The 23,014-nt window shown below is 30.6% G+C and overlaps 1 protein-coding gene across 1 annotated transcript; it reads left to right on the forward strand.

Moving 5' to 3' along the window:
• The first annotated feature begins 355 nt into the window (after positions 1-355).
• On the forward strand, positions 356-21,518 carry LOC129963363 (homeobox protein AKR-like). Its single transcript, XM_056077696.1, has 2 exons — positions 356-428; positions 18,598-21,518. The coding sequence occupies exon 2, from the start codon at positions 18,615-18,617 to the stop codon at positions 19,431-19,433; it is 819 nt and encodes a 272-aa protein (XP_055933671.1). The 5' UTR covers positions 356-428; positions 18,598-18,614; the 3' UTR covers positions 19,434-21,518.
• Positions 21,519-23,014: the final 1,496 nt, after the last annotated feature.

Below are 23,014 nucleotides of genomic sequence, written 5' to 3' on the forward strand. Positions count from 1 at the left end.
ATAACTGCACGTCTTTTAACCCGGATGATTATAACTCAAGCTATGTTGAATGGATTTGGTCAACACAATTATCCTCACTGCCAAGTTTGTAATCATGAAAATAGCATTGAACACGTCATCTTGTTTTGTTCTAAATAAGCAAATCATAGGTCAAATCTTTTTGCAAAACTATGTTGATCTTCATTCTTTTTCTTTATTCAAAACGTTTATTAAAAAAGCTTTTTCTAATAAGCAGTATCTTCGGATCCTTCTACAATCTCTGAATTTTTTTAAACATATATTGAATGAACTTTTTTGCATTAGGGGATAACGGCCTTTGTTGCCAAAAATCCCATTTTCACCTCATTTCAATCAATCAATCAGCAATCTGGCTTGTATTGGATTTTGGAGCTTGTCAAACAACACGTGCTATTATTTCAAGAACGTTGGTAAGTGCAAATTATTTATTATTATATATTTATAAATAGTATAGTATTTATTCTAAATAGTGAATAAAACAGATAATTTTTGTTAAAGCCGTTCGAACTTTTTGATTACCTCAAACATGGAATCGCACGTGATATTAGCGTTAGATGCAAGCGACCATAAAGAGGAATAAATATTTATGTGAACAATCCACTGTTAATCTTTGTCTCATTTAAGTGTTGAAACTTTACATTGTTAATTGAGTTACTGTCATTTCTCTTCCTGTTCGTCATTTTTCAAGTGATTTTATTTCTTGCTAGCTTTTTATTTCCCGTGTTCTTAATTTATTGAAGTTATTTTTCATTGACAGTTTTCTTTTTGCTAACAACAATTTCAAATGTTCAAGTGAAAGAAGTTTTAAAAAGTATTAAATTACGTTCTTATGTTTTGGTTTTACAATAACATTTGTGTATTTATTTTTATTTTGACATGAGGTTATGAGAAAAAAAAATAATAAAGCTTAGCTAAATATATTTATTGTAAACATTGGAAAATTTTTTTTTCATTAAAACTAGCGATTATGTAGGTATTTTTGAATACTCTTTTATGAATAGTTTATAATTATTTCACATTTCATGAGAGTAACATAAATTTTACTCCCATTAGTTTGATTTATTTTCATTCTTCTGTATTATCTGAAAATGTTATTATAAAATTTGACTACACAGTCCATTATCAGATTGGGAACATTATCAGGCTTATGATGTTCTATAAGACTTTTGCTTGTTAATTACACGTCTCCAATTGTCAACAAATATTTTATTTGTACTTTTACGAGAAGCGAAAGCTCAATTATTACTATAATTATGTCTAGGTTCATCAAATCTAATAAAAAAAGTGAAAGTGAACTTGAAGAAAAGTATGTGTATAATTCTTTATATGTATGAATGTCCTTCTTTATATGTCCAAAGTATGAAATCTGATATTTTATAGAATGTCTGGACATTGTATATGATGTCTAAAACTAGCCGTCAATGTATTAACCAGTGTGTATTTCATACATTTTCTAAGCATTCTGTAGAATGCCAAATGATAACCGTCAAGGTATGAAATACATCTCCGATTCAATGAAATTGATATTTTGTGCACCCTTTGTTCAAAACCGAAATTGCTATTGAAAGTAAATTCTAAAATCAGTCTGGAAATACAAGCCTCCCTGAATATATATATATATATATATATTGCTATGCTTTTTTGGGGAACTACTGTGAGTTTCTCTTCCTGATATCAACAAGGGCAAGGTTTTTCACACTATATACTGAACAGTTATAATGAATATGACAGTGAATGGTTTGTAACGACTTTGAATTTTGGAAGGAAATTTAAAACAAGTATAAGTGAGATCACAATTCACTTTATGCCTTAAGAACTTGTTTAGAATTGAAGCCAACAATTCAACTCCAGTAGTTGCAGTTGCTCAGTCCAGTGGAAGTGGGCAAGAATTTATCAAATGTATGTGTCGAACAAAGTGCCAAAATATGAAATATCTTTGCATTAAAAATGTAATTTAAAATGTCCTTCAGACCTATCATGTTGCAACAAGATTGATTTTAATTTCATATTTAGTATGTAAATTATTTTTTCTCCTTAATGAGAAAGGCATAATATTTTTTGTACAACTTTCATTTCTCTTTTCATATTTTTTAATGGCACTCTCATTTTTTCAGAATGACAATTCAAGTGATTTTAATTCTTGTTAGCTTTTTATTTTGCATATTTTTAAATTATTGAAGTTAATTTTCCTTTTCATTTACAATTTCTTTCTTTTTATTCACAACAATTTCAAATGTTCAAATGAAAGAAGCTTTAAAAAGTATTAAATAACATTCTCATGTTTTGGTATTGCAATAACATTTGTGTAATTATTTTTATTTTGACATGTGGGTAAAAAAAGATTGGCAGATCATATTTATTATAAACTTTGAAAGGAAATCACTTTAAAACTAAAGATTATGCAGGTATTTCTGAATATTCTTATATCAATAGTTTATAATTATTTCACATTTCATAAAATAACATATATTTTACTCGCATTAGTGAGTTATTTTTATTTTTCTCTATTATCCTAAAATGTTATACAATTTGCCTACACAGTCCATTATCAGATCGAAAACATTGTTATGCTTATGAAGTTCTATAGGACACTTTCTCATTAATTACACATCTCCAATTGTTAACAGATATAAGTTATTTGCACTTTTAAAAGAAGCAAAAGCTTAATTATTAATGTAATTGTTTTCTAGGTTCATCAAATCTGATCAAAAAGAGACAGTGAACTTAAAGAAATGTATATGTATAATTCTTTATATGTAGAGGAAGATACAATTATATATATATGTGTGTGTGTGTGTGTAGATTTTTAGAAATTTCAAACTCTTCAAGTATTACAAATATTGTAAATAAAGTTTACATAAATATTGTTTATAAAAGGCTTTGCAACAATATTATTTATTCTTGAAAGTCAAAGTTTCAGGATACTGCTTGTGTGAATAAGTCATTACTGAAAATTCAGTCAAAAATTTGAAGTGAATTATTAATATATTTTCTTTATTAAGGTCTTTAAAAATAAATTGATTTGCATAGTTGTTTCACCATTCTCCAAAAAATAAAGAGGGAGAAATTATAGTTATATATATATTACTCAAATTAAGAGCAATGGAAAAGCATTTCTTATTATATATTTACAATGAAGTCTAAAATTTCCACATTATATAGTAACTTAATAAATTAATAGTAAATAGCAAGTATATTTTTTTTAATATAATTTAATAAAGTATTTCATTTTTGTGTATGGAATTTTTGTAAAACATATTTCGCACATTGTGAACTATTCAGAGATAGTCATAGATCACATTTAGTTCTTATGCTATAAAACTAAACCAAACTAATAATAGATCAAGAAAATATTAAAAATTTGAAGTAAATTATCAATTGGTGCTTGTAAAAAGTTATATATTGTACATTAGCTAGAGCATTTATAATTAAGTATAAAATTTACACACTATGAAGTAATTATAAATTAATGGTTAATAGCAAAATATTTTTTTTATAATTTGAAGAAGTGTTGCAGTTTTGTGTATGGAATTTTTGTGAGCTATTCAGAGTTAATCATAGACCAAATTTGGTTCTTGTGCTATAAAATTAAACCATACTAATCATAGATCGAGAAAATATTAGAAATTTGAAGTAAATTATTAATTTGTGCTTGTAAAATTTTGTCTATTGAACATTAGCTAATAATAGCATTTATAATTACGTATAAAATTTTCACATTATTAAGTAACTTTATAAATTAATAGTAAAATAGCAAGAATATCTTTTGTAATTTGAAGAAGTATTACATTTTTGTTTATGGAATTTTGTGAAACATATTTTTGTAATATTCTGAGTTAATCGTATATCAAATTTGATTTTTGTGTTATAAAAGTAAACCAAACAAATCATAGATCAAGAAAATAAGAAATTTGAAAGAAATTATTAATTTGCCCCTATAAAATGTTGCCTGTTGAAGAAATGTTTAATGGAAATTATATAATTGAGTGTTTTATGCAATTGTTAACCAAAGCATTGAAACAAGGGCTAGGGGTTGTAAAACATGTTAAAATAGGAATTTATTTTTTATTCTATTCATTATTTTTAGTAATTGTTTGTTTATTGCTCACTTGAAACAATATAAAAGTATATAGTAAAGAAAAAATTTTTTTTATAAGAATTATGTGTTTTTCTGTTTTGCCTTACATATGATATAGGCAATATTAGAAATTTAAAAGTAGATGCATTATATATATATATATATGTAATGATATTTTAACTCTAATTTCAATTTAATTAATTTTCATAGTAACTTCATCTTAATTTAGCCCATAGTAACTTCATTCTAAAAATATTCTCTTATTTCGTGATCCAATTCCACTTTTGTACTTAATTAATTCAAGAGAAGCTTCATAAAATTGCTTAGTCAGCTAAACACCGAGATACTTTCACACGCTCGGCGTGAAGGGGTAAAAATGTCCAGTAAGCACATTCTTTCTTAAAAGATCCCTGTGTTTCCCTTACATGTGATCGACATGCGTCAGAAATCCCTATCAGAATCTTATTAATATATTGGCACTGTGAAGAAATATTTTCCCTATCAAAATCTAAGGTTATATAAGGCGAGGGATAATTTATTTCAGCTCTTCTTCCCCACTCTGGCTTTTGTACTGCGCTGTGGCGGACGTCTTGTCCGCGTCTCTGCTTGTAAATAATTATGCTTTCCCGATGGATATTAAAAAGAATTTAAAAATGTTAAAATGTCTCTTCACTGCTGGTCACAACTGCATCCTGCTTCACCAAAATAATATTATATATATATATATATATATATATATATATATATATATATATATATATATATATATATATATATATATATATATATATATATATATATATATATATATTAAGCTCAATGTGTGTGTTGGCGCTCTACAGAAAAGACCATTTGACCTACAGCTACCAAATTTGGTACATGCATAACTTAGAGGTCGGGAATGTGCACCTGGGGTCCCTTTTTTTGAATTTTTAATTAGAATTTTAATTATTAATTAAAAACTAACTTTCCCGCCAAAAAAATCTTCATTTTCCCCACCGCCAAATGAGTAAGGCTTCACTTTTTTTTCCCACTCTAATGAGGCTAAGGTTAACATTTTTCGGCCGATTATTTCAAACGATTCTGTTTATTTTCTTAATGTTTTATGCATTTAAAATTAAACATTGTTAATTAATCGATCTTTCAGATTCATTCTGAAGTACTTTTGAATTAAAATAACACAGAATAAAGGAAATTAAAAATGTCTAATCTGCATAGCATTATCCCAACTGGCGTAGAAAAATTCATACATTTGCGTTACCGTAACTAGCGTTGAAAATTCACGCATGCGCATTGTGTTCTGATTATTGACAACTATTTTCAACGGATGCGGGCTTGATTTAAATTATTTTTAGGTTAGTTTTATGCTTTTTTAATTAAATTGTATTTATGTTAGTTATATATTTTTTGTGCAGGCTTATAGTTTTAAGTACATCATTTTTTAAGTAGTTTTTTAAAGCCTGTTTATGACCAATTATTTTAAACGATTCATTTTATTTTCTTAGTGTTTGATGCATTTAAAATTAAACACTGTTAATTAATCGATCTGCTCATGATGAATATGAGAAAATTTTGTTGGCAAATTCTTGAGGTATTACATAAATTAAGAAAGATATTCTTTAGTGCTCATTAAGTTTAAACGCTCAGTGACTCTGTTATCAGTAATCATATTATAAAAAAATGCTTTGTTTCAGTAAAAAAATATTATATTTATTGCAGATTATTTCTTTCCACTTTAATTTATAGCATAAATTCTACGAGAGCTAACAGAAAATTAGATAAATATTACGTTATGACTGAAGGCCTTTATAATATTATGAATGAATTATAAGATAATCAAAATTTGAAGTTTTAAAATACTTTGATGAAGAATGTATTAAAGTAGGAATTGCGTAAAATATTTAATTATTAAAATATAAACGAACATTAAGATTGGCGAACCGGCTGGTCGCCAAAGGCGGCTAGTATATATATATCAATAAAATTATAGTGATTAATTATAAAATTGAAACAATGAAAATGAATAGGAGATATAAATGAGGGACAGAAATCTTGTATATAAATAGATACTCGGGTGATCAATTTTAAAATTGTTTCAGATTGTTTATCTTTCTTAAAGAGCAGTAAAAAAAATAAATCCTTTTGTCATTTAAAAATAATATAGGATAAAAATGTGGTTAAATATATGCTATAATAGTTTAAAAAGTTCAAGAAAAGTTAAAAGGAAAATCATGGCAAACGTTAGTCTATCAAGAGCAAGAGTTTTAAATTTATCAAAATAAGTATTGAAATTATTTATAAGTAAAATAAAATAAATTATATAATAAAATTAAAATAAAAATTGATTCAATTGAATAATTTCAATTTATAATAATTACTGAAAATATTTCGTATTTTCAGTCGTTTGGCAAAATTTTGAAAGTACGATGGTTTGAAATGTTATGACACTCCTTTTATAGAGTCCAGTCTGTATAATCGGGGCGACGTCGCAGGCGGCCTCGCTCGTTCTGTGGGGCGATATTTGGCCAATGATTGGCCAACGGTCTTTTGTTGCTTGAGTACTATAATGCATTCGGTTCTGCTCTTAATTCACTGGTTTTTAATCAAGGTCATTTTTGATTTTGCTATCTGATATGCTCAGCACTTTTTCTTTTAGCAATCAGTTTTCTTCTAACAATGATTTTTATTTTTATGAAAATCGCACTTTTCGAATCTCTTATTAATATGAATAATTTTAAAAGAAATTAAAAAGATAATGGATAAGCTGTTAACATTTATAACTATTTTATTTGGTAGCAAGGTGTTATACTGCCATAATTAGCTGCCCGTGCTTACCTTTTCAACTGTTTTTGTTATCCTGCAGAATGATTTCCGTCATTCTTTGTTCATATTCTAGCTGACTTTTTTTTTTTGCCTTAAATACCAGCGTAAATTTGAATATTAGTTGTAAACTGATGGGTAAAAGATATGCATTCACTTTGCCATAAATTGTTTAGTAAATTATAGCTGGGAAAAAATATGTTTTAATTACAAGCAAGAATTTTTTTTAATAAATAAAAATCCATGTTCCTGGCAATAAAAAGGGATATGGAGTATAGATAAACTTATTAAACATGTATTAAGCCAAGGATTATTCTTAAAGTTTTTTATGTGGAAATATTTATTTTTCCCATTGGACAAATGAGGAAGTAATTGAAAAGTTTTTACTTTTTCATTGTTCGATCCCACCCCCACCCCTCTTTTGTAAATCAGTATTCATGATTTTTCAAATATCAAGTTACTGTCCTTGACGCTTATTCGTAAATGACGATATCTAAATTTTAAACGCATCCCTTATTACCCTTAGAATTAGAGAACTTCTGTAAAAATAGTATTATTTAAAAGCTTCTTTGATGCATTTTCATAGAAGCTTCTGATGTATATCTCCTTATCCGTTATTATTATTATTATTTGCGCTTTAACAATGGTTTTAAATTTGGCTGTTATTCAGGAAAAAAGATAAAACAAGATGCATCTGTAACATAAAAAATATCTGCAATTTCTTACAACAGCAGATTGCTGCACTAACAAATAGAATAAAATCCTATAAATTTTTTTAAGTAATATGATAACTATTTCTTCGAGGAATATTTTATTGAATTCATTTTGAACAGTGAAATAAATGAAATTTATACGATTTAAGTATTCGAACTTCTTACATCAAGTTAAGATAATGAATTTTTTAATGGTCCTTGAAATAAATAATTGTGAAATTAAGAAATGATACACCAATGTTTGCTTTTTATAAGCATATATTTTTTAACTTTTCTTCTAGGGTGGCTGTTTAATTCAATTTTAATCGAACTTCTGGCTATTGCAATTCTTGCTTGAAATCATATTTTTAACAAATGTCAAAACGAAGCTGATATTAAAGATTGTTTGACAAATTATATTAACGTAACATTGTTGAAAGTAAAACTAAGATAAAATTACTAGCTACGTTTTATTCCTTAATATATAAAATCAGAATTCGAACTACTCTTGCTGTACGTTCTATTTTCGTAGCATAAAGAAATATTTTTCAAAAAATTTGTAATCTATATCGATACTTATAATAAAGCGCATTGCGTGTGTGTTGGCGTTCTGCAGACCAGGCCGTTTGACCTACAGCTACCAAATTTGGTACATGTATACCTTGGAGATCGGAAATGTGCACCTGGGGTCCCTTTTTTTTGAATTTTTAATTATAATTTTAATTATTTATTAAAAACTAACTTTCCCGCCAAAAAATCTTCATTTCCCCACCACCAAATGAGTAAGGCTTCAGATTTTCCCCTTCGCTAATGAGGTTAAGCTTAACATTTTTTGGCCGCTTATTTCAAACGATTCTGTTTATTTTCTTAATGCTTGATGCATTTAAAATTAAACATTGTTAATTAATCGATCTTTCAGATAAAAGAAATAAAAAATTTCTAATCAGTATAGCGTTACCCCAACTGGAAAAATTCACGCATTTCCGTTACCATAACTGGCGATGAAAATTCACGCATGCGCATTGTGTTCTAATTGTTGACATGTATTTTCAACGGATGCGGACTTGATTTAAATTATTTTTAGGTTAGTTGTATGCTTTTGTAATTAAATTGTATTTATGTTAGTTATATATTTTTTACAGTTTTAAGTACATCGTTTTTTAAGTAGTTTTTTTTTTTTTAATCTGTTTTCGAGCGATTATTTTAAACGATTCTATTTAGTTTCGTAGTGTTTGATGCATTTAAAATTAAACATTGTTAATTAATCGATCTGCTCATGATGAATCTGAGAAAATTTTGTTGACAAATTCTTGAGATATTACATAAATTAAGAAAGATATTCTTTAGTGCCCATAAGGTTTAAATGCTCAGTGACTCTGTTTTTAGTAATCATATTATTAAAAAAATGCTTTGTTTCAGTGAAAAATATTATTATATTTATTGCAGATCAATCATTTCTACTTTAATTTAAAGTATAAATTATACTTGAACTAACAGAAAATTAGAGAGATACACATTACGTTATGACTGAAGGCCTTTATAATATTATAAGTGAATTATATGACTATAATTTGAAGTTTTAAAATGTTTTGATAAAGAAGCTATTAAAGTAGGAATTACATAAAATATTTAATTATTAAAATTTTAACGAGTATTAAGGTTGGCGACCCGGCTGGTCACCAAAGACGGCTAGTAGTTAATAAATCTTAATACCCACTGGCGACATGCGATTTCTTAAAATTATTGTTCTACAGGAGCGTCTTGTTAGGAAATATATTCTTGTATACATTATTCTAAGCCATTTTTAGAGCATTCGTTAATAGAATTTCCTCTGATTAGCTTCACAAGTATCACTGTCATGCTTACCAAGTAGGTTTATATCCCCTTATTGCTTTTCACGTTTTCTAAATAATTGACATTTCCTATAAATAATGGTGCAACAGTTCTGTAAAAAAATGAAATGGCTGGTGAAATCTCATTAGTAAAAAGGAGATGAGTCAGAATTATAATGTATCTAACGTCGATAAAACTATAAATTACCTTGATTTTTTTTAAAAAAATCTGCATAAACACAATACGCTACATTAAGAATAGTTGCCATGTATCTCAGAAAGTGGACCCCTTCCCTCCAAATTAATGACTTATAGCTAAGATTTACTCAGAATATAAAAGATATTTGTTTTTAATTGCATTCTATATTTTATTACTAGCCGCCTTTGGCGACCAGCAGGTTCGGCAATCTTAATGCTCGTTAAAATTTTAATAATTAAATATTTTATGTAATTCCTACTTTAAAAGCTTCTTCATCAAATATTTTAAAGCTTCAAATTTTGATAGTCATGTAATTCACTCATAATATTATAAAGGCCTTCAGTCATAACGTAATATTATCTCTCTAATTTTCTGTTAGCTCCCGTAGAATTTATGCTTTAAATTAAAGTGGTAAGAATTAATCTGCAATTAATATCATAATATATGTAGGACTCAGAAATCACTACTATTTTAGAACGCACATTTAATTACATTTAGGACGATTAGGACATTTAGGATATATATACATTAACATAAAAGAATTGAACATTCAGTAGATTTCGTCGAATACGTCGCGTCTCGTCTCGTCTCGTCTAGTCTCGTCTTTACTTCGTCCAGATCCGTCTGATCTGACACGTCTTTACTCTCGTCCAGATCCGTCTGATCTGCCACGTCTATTCTCTCGTCCAGATCCGTCTGATCTGCCACGTCTTTTCTCTCGTCCAGATCCGTCTGATCTGCCACGTCTTTACGCTCGTCCAGATCCGTCTGATCTGCCACGTCTTTACGCTCGTCCAGATCCGTCTGATCTGCCACGTCTTTACTCTCGTCCAGATCCGTCTGATCTGCTCTCCGTCTAACCAGCGTCAACTCCGTCTAACAACCAGCAGATGGCGCTCGTCACTACATTCGGCGATCCTGACGTCTCTTTCGTCCTCGAAAGTTATATGAAAGTAGAGAAATCTGAAAGAATAAAAAAAAAGAAAACAGTATCTGGATAAAACAATAAACATTTTTTTTTTTTTTTTTTTTAGTCTGAAGACCATGCTTTTATGAAATCGGCTGCTGTGGAAGTTGTATTTGGTCCGTCATGACATCCAACTTTTTCCACGTCATAGCGATCCTTAGGTTTAACCTTAACAATCCGATATGGTCCATGAAACTTTGGTCTTAGTTTGAGTCCAGTTCCAAACTGCGTCCGTTGTATGGCCACTAATTCACCAAGTTTGTAGATGCGCGCCACTTTTCTTCGTTTGTTGAAACTTTTCCGATTCTCTTCTTGCATCTTCAAAATGTTTTCCCTTGCTTCTTCTCTCATATTATTTCGATCTTCCATCATTGCTTTTGTGTATTCTTCTTCCAATATTTCCTTTAAATGTAAATCAGTTGTATCTTTTAATTTTACACCAGTTAAAAGCTCAAACGGGGTAAACTTTGTACTCCTCGAAACAGTACTATTGATTATTTTTTGCACTGATGCAACATGTTTATACCATTTGGTAGGGTCTGTTATTGAGAGTTTTGATAGAATGGGTATTAAAATTTTATGCATTATTTCAATTTGCCCATTTCCGCGAGGAATTCCAGTGCTAATTTTGAAATGTTCAATATTTTCATCCTGACAGTATGTTTCAAATTCTTTTGAGGTAAAAGCTGAACCTCTGTCTGTTATTATTCTCGTCGGATTTCCAAAAGTAGATTGTTGAAGCTTAAGTTTAGTTATTGCATCTTGAGTAGATGTTGATTTAACCGGGTACAACCAGACAAATTTTGTAAAAGCGTCGACTACTGAAAAAATATGCTGATAGTTCTTATTTGTAGAAGGCATAGGGCCAATGAAATCTATGTGATATGTACTTAAAGGCAAATTTTCTTTTGGGATGGGGTTAAGGAAACCTTCACCTTTCCCACGTTTCTTATTACAAAGAATACACTCCACGCAATTGGCAATCACACTTTCTATTTTTGACCTCAACTTTGGTATGTAAAATTCTTGCTTTAAAATTTCTTCCGTCTTAGCCACAGCGTAATGTCCTTTATTGTGAATTTCTCGAATAATTTCTCTTTGTAATGCTTCTGGGACTATGAGCAATTCTCTACCATTATCGTATTTGTATAAAACTCCATTTCTCACAATGTGTTCACCGTCTTCTTGTTTATCTATCAAAGCTTTCAATTTCTTAAGGAATTCGTCCTGATTTTGAGCATTGGCTATTTTAGTGGTCACTTCACTATATGAACGAGTAACAACAAGTACTGCGTTTCGACTAAGAGAATCTACGTGTGCCATTTGTTTTCCTGATCTGTGAACAATTTGGTAATCAAATTCCTCTAATTGTAAAGCCCATCTTGCAACTTTTGGTGTAAGATCTCTTTTACTCATAGTTTGTTGAAAAGCGGAACAATCAGTCACAATTTTAAATTTAGAACCCAGTAAATAATGTCTAAATTTTTTTAACGCTTCGATCACAGCCAAAACTTCTAATTCATAGCTACTATATTTTTCTTGTTGTGGAGATGTTTTTCGACTAAAATAATGAATAGGATAAAACTTATTGTCGGTTCCCTGTTGCAGCAGCACTGCTCCGAACCCCTGACTGCTAGCATCTGTATGAAGTTCTAAAACTGATCCCTGTTGATAGAGATGCAAAATTGGCTCCTGAGTTAAAATATCTTTGAGTTTTTGAAAAGCTTCCTTTTGTTCAGATTCAAACTTAAATGCAACGTCTTTTCTTAGTAGATCACTAAGCGGTTTTGCGATTTTTGAATAGTGGGGTATGAATTTCCGAAAATAACTAGTAAGGCCTAAAAAGCTTTGTACTTGTTTAACAGTTTGTGGTTGTGAAAATTTTTTTACAGCTACCGTTTTAGATACAGAGGGCTGTATAGTTCCGTTTTGGATTCTATAGCCTAAAAATTCTATTTGTGGTTTTAAAAACTGACACTTCTTAAAATTAAACTCCAAACCGTACTCTGATGCAACCTTCAGAACACGTTGTAATTTTTCTAGCCCTTCTTCCTCGGTTTTGGATGGTATAATAATGTCGTCCATATAAATCAGTACAGTTCCATCTAGCATCAAATTCCTAAATATCACATTAATGTAACGCTGAAATACACTCGGACTATTGGAAAGTCCAAATGGTACTTTAAGAAATTCCCACTGCTCATGATGTGTTACAAAAGACGTAAATTTTGTGCTATCTTTCTCTACGTCTACATGAAAAAATCCGTTTTTCAAGTCCAAAGTAGTAAATATTTTTGATTGCTCAAGTTTGTCGAGCAAATCTTCTATGAGGGGTAAAGGGTACCGATCTTTAATCATCTTTTTATTTAGCTTACGATAATCAATGCATAACCTATAACTATCATCCTTCTTCTTGCACAAAACCACGGGTGAAGAAAAATTTGAACTACTGGGTTTTATTATCCCTTCCTGTAACCATTTATCAATCTGAGTTTCAACGAATTTTTGTTCTTTAAAAGGCAGCCTTCGAGGGTTATGACTAATCGGAATATCATCGCTCAATATTATTTTCATTTGCAAATCCGTACTTTTTGTTTTGTTTGGCGAATACTTATTTAAAAGACGATTTATTTCCTGTCTCAACGGTTTTTTTACATGACTCATGTCGATTTCATCATAGTTTATCGAATCCGTTAAATGAATGAAGTATGGGAGAGGATGTGTATTTATTTTATTGCCAGTCTCAGCAAAAATAGGTGCCTGACTGTCTCTTTTCAGCTCCGAGGAACGTAGTGATACGACCTTGACCTCGTTTCTCACCAGCCGGGTGTAATTTATTTGGGCTCTTTTTTCATGAATGATAATTTGATTTTCTTGGAATGAAAAGCTTAGGTTATTTAATACGTCCATACCAATGATTATTTCGTTCGGCATTATTTCTAACACATACACATTAGTTGATATTACATATTCATCAATTAATATATCACAATAAAAAAAACCTAGAGGAGTAATGCTATCTCCACTTATACCAGCTAATTTAACATTATCAGTCGTTAAATTAGGTTTACCAATTTTCAAATAAAAATCATAATTAATCATAGTAATATCACTTCCAGTATCAATTAATGCATCACAATTTACACCATTTATTTCAACATTTTTACTAAGCTTATTTACAGTTTTTGGAGAGTTACGAGTATATACTTTATTAGAGAGAGACACTTTAAAATCTCTTTGCGGGCAGTTACTGGCTTTGTGGCCAAAGTTACCACATTGGAAACATTTCAATCCTTTGTTTTTAAACTTGCAATTAGTTGATTTATGGCCAGTCTCATTACAATTAAAACATTTATTATTACTCTTGTTATAGTAATTATCATCAGCATAATTCTTTTGAGCACGAACGAACGGCAATGGTGAATTTTTAGCTTCTTTCGCGATATCAAATTTACTTCTGTTTTCGGAAACACGCCAATTTCTGTTTGTTTCCTTTTTAAGGTGACTTCGTGCGGCTTCATATTCGTCCAGTTTATTAACCAAATCTTCTACTTTCTTTATTTTGGGCAAATCGTCGAGAAAATGATCGCATACGTCATTTGGTATTTTACTCTTTAACTGGTCAACGACCATTAGCTGCTTTAAATCTTCAAAATCGGTTATTTCTAAACAATTTATCCATTCCTCAAAAAAGTTATTCAGTTCAAAACCGAAATCCCGCCATGATGAAGAAGAATCTCGTTTGTGAGTAAAGAACTTCTGCCTGAGTTGTTCGGAAGTTAATTTAAATCTTTTAAGCAACAGTTTTTTTATGTAATCATAGTCATTAGCTGATGGATCAGGTTCGCGAGCAATTAAATTGACTATATCCAATGGTAATAACCCGAGTAAATAAGAAATCCAGTTTTCTTTTGCAATGTTAGCCCTACTTATTTGTTTCTCAAATAACGAAAGGTAAACACTTATGTCTCCGCTATTATCATAATTCTTTAGCAATTTTAATATATCAGTCTTAGGTATATCTGAAACAGTTAAAGTATTTTCTCTACTTTTTAACTCAAGCTCTAACTTTTTCAAAGTAAATTCACGCTCATTCTTTTCGGCTTCTGCCTTGGCCTTTTCGGCTTCGGCTTTTTCAGCATCTAACCTTTCGCGCTCCTGAGTGATAGTTAAAAGTAAGTTTTTTACGAACTCTTCGTCATAGTCTTTCGACTCTGTTATCATTGTAACTAACTGTCGCACTTTGGCATCCTGTGGTGCCGTTAGTTCTAATTCGTCTACTAAAGTTAGTAAGTCGCTCTTTCGTGCTCGTGTAAGAAATGCCATACTTGAGAATAAATCAAAATTGTACTCACAATTTCTTCAACGTCGATCCACACTACGTCAGTCCACAAGGAGTTGGTATCCAAAAGGTTTATTGTAGCACGTCAAATTGCTCTACGTCAAATTTCACTCCTGTTTGGCTCTTCATTAATATCCCGGCCGAACCCCCATATTTGTAGGACTCAGAAATCACTACTATTTTAGAACGCACATTTAATTACATTTAGGACGATTAGGACATTTAGGATATATATACATTAACATAAAAGAATTGAACATTCATTAGATTTCGTCGAATACGTCGCGTCTCGTCTCGTCTTTACTTCGTCCAGATCCGTCTGATCTGACACGTCTTTACTCTCGTCCAGATCCGTCTGATCTGCCACGTCTATTCTCTCGTCCAGATCCGTCTGATCTGCCACGTCTTTTCTCTCGTCCAGATCCGTCTGATCTGCCACGTCTTTACGCTCGTCCAGATCCGTCTGATCTGCCATGTCTTTACGCTCGTCCAGATCCGTCTGATCTGCCACGTCTTTACTCTCGTCCAGCTCCGTCTGATCTGCTCTCCGTCTAACCAGCGTCAACTCCGTCTAACAACCAGCAGATGGCGCTCGTCACTACATATATTTTACTGAAACAAAGCATTTTTTTATAATATGATTACTGATAACAGAGTCACTGAGCGTTTAAACTTTATGGGTACTAAAGAATATCTTTCTTAATTTATGTGATATCTCAAGAATTTGTCAACAAAATTTTCTGAAATTCATCATGAACAGATCGATTCATTAACAATGCTTAATTTTAAATGCATCAAACACTAAGAAAATAAAACGAATCGTTTAAAATAATCGGTCGAACACAGGTTTAAAAAAAGTACTTAAAAAACGATGTACTTAAAATTATAAGCATATACAAAAAATATATAACTAACATAATTACAATTTAATTACAAAAGTATGCAACTAACCTAAAAATAATTTAAATCAAGAATCATCCGTTGATAATATTGTCAACAATCAGAACACAATGCACATGCATGAATTTCCAATGCCCGTTACGGTAACGCAAATGCTTGAATTTTTCGCTGTGCAAATTAGAAATTTTTAATTTCCTTTATTCTGTGTTATTTTAATTCAAAAATACTTCAGAACGAATCTGATAGATCAATTAATTAACAATGTTTAATTTTAAATACATAAAACATTAAGAAAATAAACAGAATCGTTTGAAATAATCGGCCGAAAAATGTTAACCCTAGCTTTAAATTAAAGTGTAAATGGTTAATCTGCAATTAATATAATAATATTTTTTACTGAAACAAAGCATTTTTTAATAATATGATTACTGATAATAGAGTCACTGAGCGTTTAAACTTTATGGTTCCTAAAGAATATCTTTCTTAATTTATGTAATATCTCAAGAATTTGTCAACAAAAATTTCTCAGATTCATCATGAACAGATCGATTCATTAACAATGTTTAATTTTAAATGCATCAAACACTAAGAAAATAAAAGGAATAGTTTAAAATAATCGGTCGAAAACAGGTTTAAAAAAACTACTTAAAAAACGATGTACTTAAAACTATAAGCATATACAAAAAAGTATATAACTAACATAAATACAATTTAATTACAAAAAATGCAATTAACCTAAAAATAATTTAAATCATTGAAAACAGGTTAAAAAAAACTACTTAGAAAACGATGTACTTAAAACTATAAGCATATACAAAAAAATATATAACTAACATACATACAATTTACTTACAAAAGCATGCAACTAACCTAAAAGTAATTTAAATCATCCGTTGATAACGGTTGTCATGGCAACAGTCTGAATGCGCATGCGTGAATTTTCTTCCCCGGCTCCGGTAACGCAAATGCGTAAATTTTTCTACGCCAGTTGGGGTAACGCTATGCAGATTATACATTTTTAATTTCCTTTATTCTGTGTTATTTTAATTCAAAAGTACTTCAGAATGAATCTGAAACATGGATTAATTAACAATGTTTAATTTTAAATGCATAAAACATTAAGAAAATAAACTGAATCGTTTGAAATAATCCGCCGAACAATGTTAACCCTAGCCTTATTACTGTTGGGAGAAAAAAACGCTGAAGTCTTACTCATTTGGCGGTGGAGAAAATGGAAGATTTTTTTTGGCGGGAAAGTTGGCGGTGGGGAAAATCAAAGATTCTTTTGGCGGGAAAGTTAGTTTTTAATTAATAATTAAAATTCTAATTAAAAATTCCAAAAAAGGGACCCCAGGTGCACATTCCCGACCTCTAAGGTATACATGTACCAAATTTGGTAGCTGTATGTCAAATGACCTGGTCTGTAGAGCGCCAACACACACACACACACACACACACACACATTGAGCTTTATTATAAGTATAGATTATAGCACTTATTATTAGCATTACGATGATGCGTTAGAATTTTCAATGTATATCGCCTTGTTATACAAATTTATTTGTTATGATAGTTTTGTTTGTGGTAAACCTCCTTATTTATACAGTATTTCTTGATTTTTGCAATTTTTGAATTTTATTTTACCATTACTAATTTGTATTACAATTAAAGCAGTATTTTATATTCTAGTGATATCAATATGAATAGACATAATATGATGTTCTATCCTACTTGATTAATCTAAGAATACTTGAATTTTCATGATCCATATTTGATTATTTAATTCATCATTGTCTCCTTTGAAGTTTTGTTTATTAAAATTATAAGATGCCTTGTAATATAATCTAGATCATTTTGAAATAACCGGATTTCTATTTTGTAAAGGGTAATCTTTATTTCATTTAGTTACTAAAAAAATGAAATTAATTTCATTGGTTATTTACTGATGAAGTTGGTGGAATTGCTGATATCATTGTCTGCATTTCAAATTTTTTTCAGTCTTCAGCTTCTTTTAATATATTGTAATAAAACAAAATCGTTTCGAGTATTAGTCTGACATTCAGCCATAAAGCTGGTTACTTAATTGAATGTCTTAAAACAATCAGTAGTATTTTGCGTTTGTTTATGCATATGATACTGACTAATAGCTCGTTTTAATACGGTTAATAGGATGTTATGCATTGATTTTTTCTAAGTCAGTTCGTTTTCTAAAAATTTTCCTACTGTTAAATTAAAACTTAATTACCTTGGCATGTATAATATGACCTAAGCCATTCTGAGTCACTAATTTCATTAAAAATTTAAATTTTTAGAATATTTCTTCCTATTTTTCGACGAATATTTTGCTACATTTATGAAAGTTCGTAGTAGCTATCCTCATATAAGTATTCTAGAGTAGTAACTTCGTATAAAAAAATTTCATTCGGGGTTATTTCAAATTAAGTGCATCTGGCAGATGTGTGATGTTTTTTGTTATTTCTATGGCATTCTTATAAAACTTCCGTCTTAGGGATTCAATGAAATATTTTCTTGGTGATCTGTTGTTGTGGTATTAGAATTTGATTTTCTCAACATTTTAAGTAAATGTTAGTATATTCATGTTTGAAAAATGCAATTTTCTTTTCTCCCCTATAATTTTAGTTGCGTGATCTGAAATCAACAGTTTGTTTAAATTTATTTTTCTTTGCATGAATGCGTAGCAGAATTTTTGTCATCTAATAAACATTTTTTTTTTTTTTTTTTTTTTCAGCTAAGGACAGTCTCCCGATGCACCTGTCTGACGAGGCTATGCCCTATCCGAGACCGGAGTCGCTTTTATCCGGCGAAATCCGTCGGAAGCGGCGTGGTAATCTCCCGAAAGATTCTGTACGGATCTTGCGAAAATGGCTGTATGATAACCGTTACAATGCCTATCCATCTGAGGAAGAGAAAGCCAAATTAGCTCTGAATGCTAATCTCACTCAACTTCAAGTCTGCAACTGGTTCATTAATGCCCGTCGACGCATCCTACCTGATATGATCCGCAAGGAGGGCCATGATCCTCTTCAATACACTATGACACGCAAGAGTGGTGTCAATGTTCCCAGGTCTGCACCTGCTTCCACTATCAAGAGCAGGAATTCGCATAATTACAGTCGGTCCATGGACTTCAACAGCAGCCCGATATCGTTGACTGACGACAGCGTCACTGACGTAGATGCTGACAGTGAGGACCCTGACAACGGTGCTGCTTCCACCTCGTCTCAGGGGACCTGTTCTCTGAAACTGAACAAATACTGGCAGAGGACACATCAGCAAAAACTGCTCATCCAGTCTCCCGAAACTGATCTTCAGTGTACTGTGATGCATAGTCTACCCTCTGTGAATGGGAAGTCTTCGGATCCAAGTTCTTTTGATGACAGCTCAAAAGAGGACTCTTCGCCGTCTCTAAACTCTGATAATTCAACCCAAGAAATATGGACTTCCTCCAACAAGCCAGCTTCTTCAGTTGATAATCCGCTGACTTGCTTTTACATTTTGGTTAATGTTGCTTGCAAGGCTCGAGACCAAGAACTCCAAGCAAAATCTCCCAGCGTCGATCCATGAGAAGTTATTTTCTTCACAGCTCATGTTTCATTAATTTAGTGCCGCCTTCTGTAAAGCAATTTTCAGAAACTTTCACATGTTGATCATCTACAGTTTACTCTTCCCATTTTTTAAAGACTTTCTTTCTTCTCCCATATTGGAAGTTCCTATTAGTCATATTGTATCTAACTCATTATTTTAAGTTGGCCAAGTGTCTGGAGAGGTTGTTTTGATATAAATACATATATACTTAACTCAATACACTTTCTTTTATTATTTTTTTTTTCTCCTTTTTAGGAATAGCCCTAATTTTATAATTTGATCATGGTACTTTTATAAATGGAGTGCGAGTGATAATACTTCTCGAGAACGAGCATACTGAACTCTTCTGTAAGTGGAGAATATTTGAGGCCGATTACACCTAATTGCCTGAAATTAGGTTTTTGGCCTTCCATTGACTTTATTGCATAAATTAAATCTTGAGACATCTTTCATCAAGATAATTTGGATTTCTTTAGAGATGGAAAATGATTGATTTTCGAACTCTTTTTGAATTAAGACTATTTTTACATGCCATGCACATTTTATTTTTCATTTAATGTTACATCAGTTTAAAAATGTTTTAAAGGAAATTTGATGATTTATTATGTCAGTGGAGAGAAATATTCAGTATCATTTTGTGCCTTTTATGAATAGCTAGGGGTTAATTTTATTTTTGTCTTTTGGACTTATATTTTAAGTTTATGGGTTTTCACCTGTATTCAATATTTTCTGAAAAAATTAATTCTATCCACGATTTACTGCTTAAGGGGAACTTGATGCCTTGTTTCTTCCCTATTTTTGATTTTCACTAATAGTAGTTCAATGAAATTCAGAAAAGCAATACTCTGCATATTGAAAATGTGTGTTTTCATAATGATGAATATCCAAATTAAGATGTCATTTGAAATAGATGCATCTGTGAGTAATGAAGTTAGAGATTTAAAAAATTTGATGTGCAAAAAAGTTTTTCTGTTGCGTAATTGAGTGGAAAAGGTGTCATAATATTATGACCTAAAATTTGCTTTTTATATTACAGTAAAAGACACTGCTTTTGAAAAGTGAATTCTTGTGCATAAAAATGTTTAATTTTTTTTATCTATTTGTTTGTTTATAAGTAATATGGAACTTGGAAATTCAGTTAAAACTTTATTTTTAAGGTTTGATGTTATTATGATTGCAAAGAACATCTGCATCGCTCCAGAAATGCTCTGTCTAAATGTATGTATTATATAATTAATTTGCTATTATATAGTTAATTAAATAATTAATTAAATGTTTATATTATATAGTTAATTTGCTAATGTAAGGGCTTTCCCTTTTGCAAATAAAAAATAAATTTACATGAAATGTTCGTGAATAAAGAGACTAAACGATATATTACTTCAATAATAATAATTAAACAAACCCAGTTATTTTTCTAAAGTCTAAAATCAAAATGACTGTTTCCCCAGAAAAATCCATAGTTCTATATATTACATCATCCCTGAATATTTCCTTCCAATAAAAAAAAATATAATTTTTTTGTCTCTTTTTAGGTATACATTGATGCATTTGTAGTTCATCATGCTTTCATTTTGTTTATTTTTACATGAAAACCAATGTTTTACATAACATGAAACATTTTCTTTATGAATCCTGACACCATAACTTTGGATTTAATGCCTTTTTTATGGATATTTTTTAAATCTTTTTTTTTCCCTCTAAGTGAAACTGGGATACTTTTTAATCAATTGTTCTATCATATATTTGGTTATTAAATTAGAATTCATGTCTTGAATTTCAACCAGCATTGATGCAATTTATGCTCATAATAATGGGCAAACTACTTTGTCCATCACTCCCTTAAAATTTAATAGAAAGATAATATACACTTCAAAATTGAAGTCGAACAATCGCTGTTTTCAGACTTGGGGGGGGGGAGATTTTCATATATTTCCTACATTTTTGTATGAATATCAGCTGCATTATATACCTTTATTGTGTAGTACTTTTATTGTATTTTCATTATGTACGTCTATTAAACTCGTATGTTGATAAAAATTTACATCACATGAAATAACTCTGTGAATATGTAAAATTGAGTATAAATAAAGAATTTTTTTTATTATTTAATGTTATATCTCTATGTAAATCAGATTTAGACTTCGCATGTCTTCTGATGGTTTTATTTTGATTTGAATGATAGAGGGGAAAAAGACAAAATCTTGGCAATTAAAATTTTGCTATTATTAGTTTTCCGAACAAATGTTTGTTCTTCCAACGTACTTAAAATTTTTTGAAATGGTATCAAAATGATATACAATTGCAAGCCTTCATAGCTAAGAGTATTGTTGGCTAATGATTCATAAAGTTTACGCCTGTAACTAAGCACCCAGGATATACGAACAACCTGTCAGTATTTTCAAAATATTTCGGTTAACCGAATTGAGGGTATTTTTATCTTAACCAAATATAAACTGCCCGTGGTGTATTTTCTGTGCATCGAAGCTCTTTCTTTGACCAAAGTTTGACTTGCCTGTGTGGCACTGAAGAAGAATCTTTAAATCACGTGATTCAAACTGTGCACTATGGCGAGAAGACAGACTCCGATGGCCAAGAAATTGGATGTCTCTTGAAGTCGAAGAATTCATACAAATTCCAGTCGTTAAATCTTCTATTAGGGACATTTTGTTAAACCTTTTGTATTTAGCTCTCTCCTAATGTAAAAAGTTAGCACTCAATGTATTTTATGTATTTTTAATGTTTCACAACTTAACATATAATCTAAAATGTTACGCTTTTTTTCTTTACTGATATGCGTTTTCTCTAGAGAGGTCTTTATTGTTAGCAAGGGTTCAATATCATCAAGTGTCGTTGGTTCCTTCGTGCTATGTGAGGTTGCTCTTCGGCGGCCCCATGAAGTTTCCCTCATGGCCTCTGGCTAGGTTGGGGTATCGCACAGTATTATACTTACCTTTCTGAATTTCTGGGAGACTGAAAATCCCGAAGTCAGATGCATACGATGATTATTTTAAAACTTCTCTCGGACTTAAAACTGGCAGAAGCTTAGAAAACTCTTGCAGCGAAGTAGATGTCCCCAAGGTAAGAGAAACCTCAATATTGAATATCTTGCAATATATACTCGCGCACGGAAAATCTGGCTAATGTAACGAGAAAGGCAAGATTCATTTATTTAGCTTCAGTTGAAGATGACTGGAGTTATGCTAACTGATTTAAGGAAAAATACCTGTCCACTTCCCATTTCAGGAGTGAATAAAATCGAATTTACTGATGCAATAGACAATAAAAGTACAAAAATTTAGTGAGTCGTATAATCGACGTTTATTTTCTGCAAAAAGCGTAAGAGGAAACTGTACCCTGCAATCCTTCGAAGATAGTAAAATTAGTGAATAGTCCCGGTTAACCACAAATTACATACTGATAGATCTTTCAATAAAGGTCACCTTTGGAATTTCAAAATTAATAAACCATATTTTTAAGATTCAACACTTTCCAACTAATTGAAAAACAGTATTAGCAGTTCCTGAATTAAAATCGTAGAAGAATTCCAAGTAGAGTGA

The sequence above is a fragment of the Argiope bruennichi genome, chromosome 3 (assembly GCF_947563725.1).
Source record: "Argiope bruennichi chromosome 3, qqArgBrue1.1, whole genome shotgun sequence".
NCBI classification, from domain to species: domain Eukaryota; kingdom Metazoa; phylum Arthropoda; class Arachnida; order Araneae; family Araneidae; genus Argiope; species Argiope bruennichi.